At 39.1% G+C, this 11606-nt stretch overlaps 1 protein-coding gene across 1 annotated transcript; it reads right to left on the reverse strand.

Annotated features, from left to right (window-relative positions):
* Positions 1-6493: 6493 nt before the first annotated feature.
* On the reverse strand, positions 6494-9223 carry LOC122982280 (protein NYNRIN-like). Its single transcript, XM_044351467.1, has one exon. It carries the CDS (start codon positions 9206-9208, stop codon positions 6494-6496), a length of 2715 nt encoding a protein of 904 aa, XP_044207402.1. The 5' UTR covers positions 9209-9223.
* Positions 9224-11606: the final 2383 nt, after the last annotated feature.

Below are 11606 nucleotides of genomic sequence, written 5' to 3' on the forward strand. Positions count from 1 at the left end.
TTTCACTGCAATACTTTAACTACATCAAGCTGTTAATACTTATGTACTTTTACCTTAGTAGGGTTTTTCATGCAGGACTTTTACTTGTACTGGAGTATTTCTACATTGTTGTATTGGTACTTTTACTTAAATGAAGGATCTGAATACTTCTTCTACTACTGGTGCCAGCTGAGGGTGCAGCTATTGGGAAAAAGCTTTTTTACACCTGTGAAATATATTAAATGCAACATGCAAATTAGACACCTGTGGAGTTGCTGGAATGAATGCCTCATGTGTTATTTCAACATAGACTAGCTTTATTGGCATATTTAATCACTTCCTACACATACAGTATGTCTGTACTGAATGCTTAAGTGCCTCGAGTGAACAACGTAGCCAGAAGTTCCTCTTTTTTTTACACTGGTGCCATGTTGTGGAACAACCTTCTGCTACACATCATGTTTTTAAATATGAGATGATCTTATCGAAGTCAGATTTATAATCTGAAATGACACTTTTACTTTACAAACTGTGATGATGTGTTTGGGGATTTCAGGAGTGTATTGTTTAATTTTTATGATGAATGTCTTTGTGTTTCTTTATATTTTCTTTGTCTTTGAACATCTTGGGACCATGTTGGAAATAAGTGTCACTTTAACATGCTACTCTTTGGATTTAAGTTTTTTTTTTATGTCTGTTTAATCCATAAAATCAATCAAACAATCAATCAATCAATCAATTAATGCACAGAGATTAAATTCATATCAGCCTTTCTTTCTTATTCTGGCATTTGAGCACATATCCCGAAATGTCAGCGTTATTTTGAAGATGCATTATAGAATATTTGTTATTGAAATTTAGGAGTATTACAATAACTAAGTAAGTATAACTAACTTAATAACTTAACTAAGTAACATTTGGGTCAGCTGGTAATGTAGTAAATATTTACCCTTTCTTAACTAAATCACATTTAGCCGTTAAATGAAGCCTTCTTGTTTGGTATGAAAAGTAGTTTTAAGCCTGGTACATTATCTGTTTTTCCTTCACAGAAGAGATTTTAAAGCTTTATTATCGGATGTTTTTATGACTCTTGTAACTGTTTTCATCAATACTTTTATTGATTGTGCAGTTGTTTCTGATTGCCGATTGTGTGCTTGTCTTATGAATGTTTCTTGTTCTCGGGTCTTTCTTGAAAAAGAGATCTTAATCTGAATGAGAGTGACTGATTAAATAACGATTAATTCAAAAAAGTCCTGACAGATGACGCTGACATGGACATTTAGTCACAGACCTTCCTGCTATAACTTTATCCTGAGCTGACAGTCCTCTGCAGGTCGCAGCGCTGTGACTTAACTCATGTCAACACTAACGTAGATGAGTATAAAAACATTGCTCCCAAATACACCAGTCAAAAGTTTGGGCACATCTTTCCATTCGCTTATATAAACAGGAAGGTTTTTCACATCAATTCGCCAGTTATGTGACTTCACTGCTGAGACTGAATCTATTTTTGAACTTGAATGAAGTAAACTGCTTTTTTTTTTTCCTACATCCGCCTTGTGCTGTACAAGTCTGCTGAGCTCAGTCAGCCATTGTTACAGTTCAATCTGGCCAAAGATGGACCAAACGATTACTTTCTCCGTTAACTGTTTGGTCCGAAAAAATGTCAGAAAATGGTGAAAATTGCTCTTCACAATTTCCCAGACTCCAAAGTGACATCTTCAGTTTGCTTTTTTTGTCTGACGAACAGTTCAAAACCAAAAAATAGTCAGTTTACTATCACATAAAGCAAAGAAAAGCAAAAAAATCCTCACAATTGAGAAGCTGCAACCAGAGATGGTCTGGTATTTTTGCATTTTTTGAAAAAAAGACTCAAACATGATGAATTTATTAATTTTCTGATGATTGACAAATTTATTATTTGACTAATTGTTTCAGCTCCACCTAGCATAATGTGGAACCAGCAGACACTAAGTTCTGTTCTGGTTCTGTTCACAGTCTGTGTCTCTAGCTGCCATTCTCCACTGGTCCTCCAGAGGCCCTCAGACTTTTCTCCCTGTTTGTTTGGACTGGTCTGACTGGGAGAAAGCTGTTTTGAGTTGTATCTTTAAAGACTTCTGGCATGATATCATCACCTTTATTAGTTAGACTGTATTCATTGTGCATTGTGTTTCTGGGTTTCTGGTTTTCTGTTTGCCTTGTGTTTTTCCTTCTGTGTTCATGTTCTCCTCCTCAGCCTGCTTTTCCTCTCACACCTGCCCTGCATTCAAGTCCTGCCCTGCCCCCTGTGTCTCCCCCAGCCAATCAGCTCCCTGGTTTTCAGTTCAGTTTTGTTGGATCCTTTGTTCAGTTTGTTCAGTCTGCTCTGTTTGTGCTGCATTCTGTCTCAGTTTTGCTTTGACCTGCCAGCTTTGTTTTTGCCTGCACAAGCCTTAAATAAAGAAGTTATTTCTTCAGCCTCACTCAGCCTAAAATCTCCTGCATTTGGGTCCATCTGCTCCGTTCCACCTAACATTTCCTCTGCTGTTTCCAAACCGCAGTCCTGTCGTAGATACCTGCTACTGGCAGCTTGCTATTCAGACACAGAAGACTAAATATTATTGTGAAAATCTTAATGATACCTCCAAAAGCCAACGTGATTCCTTATTTCATACACAGTCTCTTGTGATATCTATGTAATAACACTCATCTTGCCCAATCGAAAGTAACAAATTTACCAAAAATGTAAATTAACCTGAGGAACTGACACCATTTTGTGAAGCTTTACACTTTTATAAAAGATAATAGCTCATAAAAGATCATTTCTTGTTACAGTTTAATCCAGCTGTAATACTCCATGCAGTAGTACCTCATCAACACAACCTGATAAAGTATGTCGGTAACAAAATTACATAATGTGCACAAGGTCATGCATCAATACTTTCTTTATTCAAAATGAGCACCTTTAATTTTGATACTACTTAATATTTCTGTATTAAATTCATTATGGTACTGAAAGGAAGGATGTGTGATGATATCGTTCAAAGGAAGAGCTGTCGAAGTTCTTATTTTGTAGACGTTTATTAGACGATGGCCATCGGGTCCATTCCATATACAAAGATGGTCTGGGCAATGTACCACTGTCGATGCACAGCTTATATAGGGTTACACATCTGTATCTTATCATATGAATAACATGTTTTCCAGGGGCACTACCTCCGTTGGGAGCCATCCATCAAATGATTGACAGCTATCTCACAACATAGTATGTGTCATCACATGCCCACATCTGGAACCGTTCCAAACTTAACCATGGATCCATTGTTTGTATCTAAAAGGCCCCCCAGAAGGGCTATGCCATATTACCCAAGGTGTCATACAGACTAGGGAATGTTTCTGTCACACGTCCAACATCCAAAATCAGTAAAATACATAGGGTCAGATAAAAATCATACTAACAATTCCCCCTTTTTTTTCTTTTCCTTTTTTCTTTCCCCCTTTTTTTTGCACAAGGATATTATAAAATCAACATATATGACCATAAATGTAGCATCTTACATACACATGTTAAAAAAATACACATAGTACATGTAAAATCTTCCCTTCCATCTTGTCCTCAACTCTTCACGTTACCATGCTGTTTGCAAAATACATCAGTCTTTATTATCCTCTGTTATGTTAGACTACACCTGCTTCACTCTCCCTCACTTCTAATAGTGACCTGGTTACCATTGTGTCCTTGCTACAACTCTTCACTGGCATCAGGGACGAGGCCCCTATTGGTTCTCCGACCCCCCTTTAACCAGACTTCGCCAAATCACTAGCAAGCAAATGAGAATGCTCCCATGTGCGTCTCTTCATACACAGAGTTTCCATGTAACTCATTATCCCCATCTTCTCCACATTTCTGACTATTACAAAATGTCTCTTAGTCCTTAGTCCACATTGTTCATTGGATCTTCAGACGATTCGGATGAAACAGACGTTGAGTCGTCGTCTTCATTCATCTCAGGTGGAGCGTAGATGTAGGTGTTTCTGATTGGGTTCTGGACCAGTATAGTCTTGGAAACAGAAGAAACGGATTTCATGATTAAGGCACGGAAAATTGGGAAACAACAACCCATTATTATGGCTACTATCAACACAATGCCTATGATGGGGGCACATAATCCTACCAGCCAAGCTAAAACAGAATTTCCCCCAAAATACCTTGCGATGTTCTCCCATATCTTGTTTCCTCTGTAACCCATTTCCATTCGTGCATTCCTATTAACTGCAACAATGCTTTCCTGGATATCTCTCAAATTCTTAATCGCAATTGACAAATTGCCACTTCCTTCCGAATCCGAGGGCAAATACGTGCAGCATCCTTCACCAACGATAGCGCAGACGCCGCCGTTGACTGCGGTTAAAGCGTCCAATGCTACACGATTGTCATTAGCAAATCGCTTAATCAAGTCCAATTCACTACTGATAGACTTAAGCGCTAAAGATGTAGAATTAGCCATTAATGCTAAATCATGTCGTGTCAAAGCTATAAGATAATGATTATTGTACTGTAATTCAGTGTTCCAAAATATAGATGCGAACACCATTTGAGAATGAGTGTAAATCTGGTACCCATCATCCAATGCATAATATTGTTCTGCCAAACGCTGAGGATCAGTGTTCCTCAGATGTATGTATCCTTTTACTTCTCTGGCTTCTCTTTTGGCTCTAGACGAAGTCACATTATTTCTGATATACTCTACGGGCTCCACTACATAAGTTACGTCATGTAGTATGCAAATTCCACATCTTCCCTTGAATCGCGGTGGAAGACTGTTCCAAACATGTTCTCCACAGCACCAATAAAATCCTTCCATCACGGGTACACCCATAAATGCCAACTGTGCATAATCGTTCCCTTTATCAATGATGTATCTACATTTGTCCACCTGCACAAATCCCATATTTTGACCTCCTCCTGTGTCATTTTCTTGTCTTCCTTCAAGACATAGGTCAAAAATGTCAGTGTCATTAACAATTGCTGATGACTTCGTCGGTGTCGCCGATAAATCGTATGGCACGTCACAAATGTGTTTCTCATAGAAACTAGTGCATCCCACAAGAGATGGGTGATCTCCTGGTGCGTGAAATTTAGTCACATGAATGCTCACGAGATCCTGTCCATTTGGTTGACTAATTGAGATGTTGGAATAAATTGCATATTGTGTTACTTTGTACATGATGTTATTCTCTTTCATCACTAGATTAAGTATCTTACCGAAATACATTCTATTTGTTCTAATTATTGGTCTCGGAGACGAAGTTGTCAACACGTGTGTTCCTGTCTTAGGGTGGTTTTGGACTACGTACATATATGCTAGTGTACATAACGCGGGTAATCCTTCTGGTCCTTTAAGAGGTTTTGCTACTAGAACAAATACATCTCTAGTTGACAACGGGAGTAACGAACATGCATAGCAAGATTTCTGTGTCAATCTTCTAACTCTTCTCTTAACTGATTGGTACCACAAATTAGATTCAAAAGGATGGCCTGATCCTGGTTTAATGTTCAATTCCTTGTAAGTGTGTGTATCGTCCTCCTCAGTCACCTCATTCGCCTTTTGGTCTCTCCCTGTTGTATTCGGCCATTCTATTTTTTGGGTGTCTTCACTGCCTATTTTATCTTTTTCATCTTCTGTTTCTGATGTAAATTTAGCTGTTTTGGGAATCCAATATGGTGCGCAAGTTCCCTGCCAATTTGGAGGTATGAAAGTATACACATTCTCTCCACACGACCAAATCACATTATCCAGAGCTGGAAAAGGATAACTGGTGAGAATATATATATTACTTCTGCATCCTTTAGTAAACCCAAGGTCATATCGTATGATACCTGTTATCGCATTTACACATACTTGAGGTGGTTTTCTCTGAACGGCCCTCAACACAATGGAGTGAAATTCTTTATATGCACCTTGATCTATGTGCACGTAGAATTTTGGTGTGATATTCTCCCATACATCATTACAAAAGTCTACACTCGGTCTTGACGTCAGTGCACTCAATACAAATATTCGAGTTACAATTGTCTCATTTGCTACCGATTGGTAGTCTACTTGCACATCTACCTTATGTGGTTCAATTGTGATGTATGTGACCTTATTAATGTAGTAAGGTTTGGTTGCATCAGTTGTTAGTGGGTAGTACAGACATTGCATTTCCAAATCAGTCACTGGTACGTGATCCATCATTCCTACTTCCATGTGCGGTCTAGGTTTCACAATCTCTGACCTCTTCGCTCTTCTCATGCGCTTAGTCATCCTCTTCATCCATTCACTTTTCTCTTCTTTTCTATTCCACATGCTTTTGTCTTTCTCATCACTTCCATCATTCATATTAATTCCGTCTACATTACATTGTACAACTATCCAAGTAAATATCATGCCGCATGCTATAATGCTTAGAATAACTCTGGGGTTAGTTATTTTAGTAAACTTTAAAATGTTAGATGTGTCATGCGTGTTTCTCCCTCGTTCACGCTCTCTCATCACTCCCCTTCGTGTGTTTCTGTCGTTGCCGTCTCCGCCTCTTGTGACGTTGCCGTATTCGCATCTGTCGCCTCCATTTCGGTCGATGGTGCCGCCCTCACTCTGGATGCGTGAATCCATTGTGGTTGTCCTTTGACCTTGACGGCGGTCCTTGTCACCATCAACACTTGAGTCGGAGGTCCGTAGCGTGGTTCTCCTCCTGTAGGCTTTAGACTGCGAATCAGCACGTAGTCACCTGGTTGGAAGTTATGTGTAGGCGTATCAGCTGGAAAAGGAAGAGCGTCAAATACCTGCTGAGAATACTGAGAAACGAAAGAAAACAGATGTTTAACGTAATTTTGTTGTAATTCTTGTAGTTGTGTCAGATCCACTGGTGTTCTCTCGTTCATCTTGACTCCTAAAGGAAAAGGTCGTGCCATTAACACTTCATGTGGCGACAATCCAGTAGTTTTGTTCGGCATTGCTCTTATAGACAAGAGCGTCAATGGTAATGCCTCTATCCAATTTAGCTGTCTGGATTGGTGCACTTTTATCAATTTTTCCTTAATCGTTCTATTTGTTCTCTCTACTTGAGCTGAACTTTGTGGATGATAAGGAATATGAAAATTCCATTCGATTCCTAATGCTTTAGCCAGTAATTTAGTTACTCTCGACGTGAATGGAGTTCCATTATCCGAGTCAATGCTCTCAGGTATACCAAAACGTGGAATAACATGTTCCATTAAACACTTGACTACAGTTTGAGCATTTTCTTTTCTTGTTGGGAACGCCTCCGGCCATTTAGAAAATCGATCCACAATCACGAGTAGATATGCATAGCCTCGACATTTGGGCATATGCGTAAAATCAATTTGTAATGACTGAAAAGGTCCTTCCGGTCTTGGCAAGTGTTCATGCCTTGGTGGATTATTATGTGGATTGCATCGTGCACAAATTAAGCATCTTTTGATATATCTTCTAACATGCTTCTCCAAACCTATCGTGAAAAACAATTTAGATATGTAATCTGTTACCGCTTTGTAATTTACATGAGTTATCCCATGTACATACGCGATTAGAGGATCATATGCTAGTTTAGGTAAGGCTACTCTTTTATCCTTAAATTTCCACAAATTATCCACATCTTTATGGCAGTTCTTCTTTAGCCACAACTTTCTTTCTGCCTCTGAGGCTTGTGTTTGAAATTCAATTAAATCATTAACAGTATAAGGTGGATTAGTCGTTTGTACTGCCATTAGAGCTGTGTTCAACCATGGTGGGAAGGTTGCATTTAAAGCTGCCTCTCTAGCATATTTGTCTGCTAAGTTATTTCCTTTTGCCACTTCTGATTCGCCTTTAGAATGGCCTGCACACTTTACTATGGCAAGTTGCTCTGGTAACATCATGGCTGCCAATAGATCTTTCACTAAAGTAGCATGTTGAATTGGTTTTCCTGAGGTTGTTATAAATCCTCTATTTTCCCAAATTTTACTGAAATCATGCGCCACCGAAAACGCGTATTTTGAATCCGTGTATATCGTTGCAGTCTTATTTTGTGCTAGAGTACATGCTCTAGTTAAGGCTATTAGCTCTGCCGCTTGTGCTGATGAAACAGGTAGCCTATATGCTTCAATACATTTATCTTGATTGTCCACAATTGCGTAACCTGATAATGTGGTTTTATCATCCGGTCTCATTGATGATCCATCACAAAATAAGATGAGGTCATTAATTTCCAAAGGCGTTTGTTGCAAATCTGCTCTCACACTGGAGGTGGAGTTAATCAATTCCATACAATCATGTTCCACTTCCTCGTGTTCTTTGTCTTCCCCATGTAGTAATGCCTTTAAATGTAGTGCGGGGTTAATATGTGTTGTGGTTGAAATAGTTAGATTTTGAGTCCCTGTTAAAATGTGCTCATAATTACTACGTCTCTGGCTAGTCATATGTTGTGTTGTTATGTTGAGCAAAATAATGTTTACCACATGTGTTGTATGTAATACCAGTGGATGTCCTAAGACTATCGTTTGTGCTTTCTCAACCATGATGGCAGCAGCGGCAACAGCTCGTAAACAAGGAACCATGCCTTGTACGATTAATGGAAGTGTTTTGGAGTAATATGCAACGGGTCTTGACCTGTCACCATGCATCTGTGCTAACACTGCGGATGCAACAGTACCATTCTCTGCCACATAGAGGTGAAAAGTTAGCTTGTAATCCGGCAGTCCCAATGCTGGAGCTGTGCAGAGAAGGTATTTGATGTGACGAAAGGCTTGTTTCATTTCCTCATTCCACTGGATGTCGTTCGGAGCATCCTTGATGGTTGCCTTGCGCAATACAGAGTCATATGTGGCATAATCAGCCAACCATGCCCTACAATAGTTCACCAGACCCAGAAAGGATAAAAGTTCAGTCTTTGTCTTTGGTCTTTTGATGTCTTTTATTGCCTTCACTCGTTCGGGAGACAAATATCGGCATCCATCTCTTAAAACAAAGCCCAGATAGTTGACCGCTGGCTGGCAAAACTGTAGCTTTGTAAGAGAAGCTTTGTGTCCACCCATGGCGAGATGCTTTAGGAGAGCAATAGAGTCTTGGAGGCAGTGAGACTCAGTTGGTGATGCTATGAGGATATCGTCAATATAAACACATAGCGTAGATGGTCCGGGTAAGGTCAATTGAGCCAGATGCATATTAACCGCTGAGGCGTACACAGTTGCTGAATCAACAAAGCCCATTGGCAAGCGCCTCCACACATACTGCTCATTTTTGAATGTAAATGCAAACAAATCTTGTGTATCCCGATGTACAGGGATGGAGAAATATGCTGAGCATAAATCTACCACTGTGTAAAATTTAGAGTCTGCTGGCAGTGCTGCTAAAATGGAATTAACATCTGGTACTACTGGTGCAATAGGATAAACGGCTTCATTAACTTTTCTTAAGTCTTGTGTGAACCGATATTTATTTGTTCCTTGCTTTAAGATTGGATTTATCGGCGTATTATTTTGGGATCTTCTCTTAACAATTACTCCTTGTTGCAATAAACTTTCAATAACCGGTTTAATTCCTTCTTCCTTTTCTTTAGAAAGTGGATATTGCTTAACGTAAACCGGATATTTATTGGGATTAATTTTAGCTCGATAAGGTGGTATATTTAATAATCCAACATGATTAGCATGCAGTGCCCATAGTTCTGTTGGAACTGACGCTAATATGGATGGCGCTTTCAATTGAATTTCTCTCATTGCATTCTCCACGATCAGTGGTTTCATATTATGCTGCAACGGTTTAATGAAGAAGTGAGTTGGTTCTACATTATAAGACCATATGACATAGTCTTTGTTTTGATCTTTATTATCTGGTACTTTTTCAAGGTATTCAATACATGATTTCACTAATGGATCAATATCTGTAAAGTCTGTGCGTACAGCACATACAAAGAATCGAATCTCTTTAGTTGTTGTTTTCCATAATAATACAAGACCATTGGGAGACATGTAAAAACATGGTGTATTTTCATCCATTTCCTTTTGACTCGTCATCTTATTTGAGAATGGAGGATCAACTGGTTTCATATGTAATATTTTAGCTGCAGCTGCTTGTTGACATGCCGCTAATTTCTTGATTTCGTCCATGGCAAACAACCTGTAAATTAAATCAACATCTGTTAATGTGGATGTAGCTATATAAGCTGTTCCAATGTTATGAGACAATAGTTGATGCACTCTATCTGCAGGAATGTGTATTTCCAACCCATCTGGAGAGCATGAAATAACCGCATTTAATTTGCTTAAAATGTCTCTTCCTAATAGTGACATTGGTGTCGTATTACTCACTATGAATGAATGTTGAAATTTATGTTCATCCACACAAGTTGTCAAAGGTATAGACATTGGTTCAGTTTGAGTCACTCCAGAAATGCCAATTGACTTAACGATTTCCTTACTAACTGGGCATTTCAAATCTTTTCTTCTCAAACACGACATAGTAGCTCCAGTGTCCACTAAGAAAGGGATCCTTTTACCTGCAATGCTCAAGGTTAACTGTGGTATCTCAGATGGTTTACTAGAAATCTGTAATTGAGGTGTATTAATTATCACTTTAACATGCTGTGAGTTTAAATCATCCATGTCCCTCTGTTGTCTGAGTCATGCATTCCATATCACGTTTCCTGCAGCAGCTGTTTCAGACTGCTGGTTCGGTGTCTGTGTTCGAGGCTGTGTGTATGGGCGTGTATTATTGTTAAAATTTGCTCCTGTGTATGTTTGTCTTTGACATTCTTCCTGCCATTTTAGTTCACAATCTCTTGCCCAATGTCCCATCTGTTGACAATAATGGCATACATCAGATAGATTTCGCCTTGCTCCACGTCCAATCCCATTCCTGTTGAAGTTTCTCCCCCTTCTTGTCATCTGCCTGTAACCTCCTCTCTGTGTGGGGGCCCAACTCTGCCCCTCACCCCAAGCTCCATTTCCTCTGCCTCTGCCTCTTCTCATCTCTCTCCCTCTGTTCGTGTTTTGGAAACCTGTTAAATTGTATGTTGGCTCTTCGTGATTGAGTTGCAAAGCCTGTGTCATATTCTTATTCTTTTCAAACAACCCAATGGCGTCTAACTCCCTTATTTTCTTTAACAATTCTTGTGGAGTTAAAGAGTAAACATCTGGTGCGGCGATTTTTAGAGTGTAAGAAGAATTTGAATCTAGTCCATTTAGAAACATAGCAGTGAAAAAGGGATCTTTGTCCTCCTTTATTTCTAATTTGGCCTGTTCTTTCCAGCACTTTTGAAATCTCGCTGCATATTCAAACATCGGTTCATTAGATTTACGTTTGCAGTTCAAAATTTGCGTGATATCTCTCTCTTGCGCAGCATTCTTTTGAAGAAAATCAGCCATTTCTCTAATGTGTTCTTCTTTATGCCTTTTGTCTAACCATGGATATTTCTTCTCCAGTCGAGTTTCATGTTCAAGAGGACCATCATTATCAAAACTTAATGTTTCACACGCTTCTATCAGTTTATCTACACTAATATTTGGCATTAAAGTTGTCAATATGTAACGAACATCTCTCCCTGACATTGCGCTATGCATTAAAGCAGTTGTCCACCAGTTCAGAAAGGCTGTGGGATTTATCAAT

Source organism: Thunnus albacares, chromosome 5 (assembly GCF_914725855.1).
Source record: "Thunnus albacares chromosome 5, fThuAlb1.1, whole genome shotgun sequence".
Lineage (NCBI taxonomy): Eukaryota > Metazoa > Chordata > Actinopteri > Scombriformes > Scombridae > Thunnus > Thunnus albacares.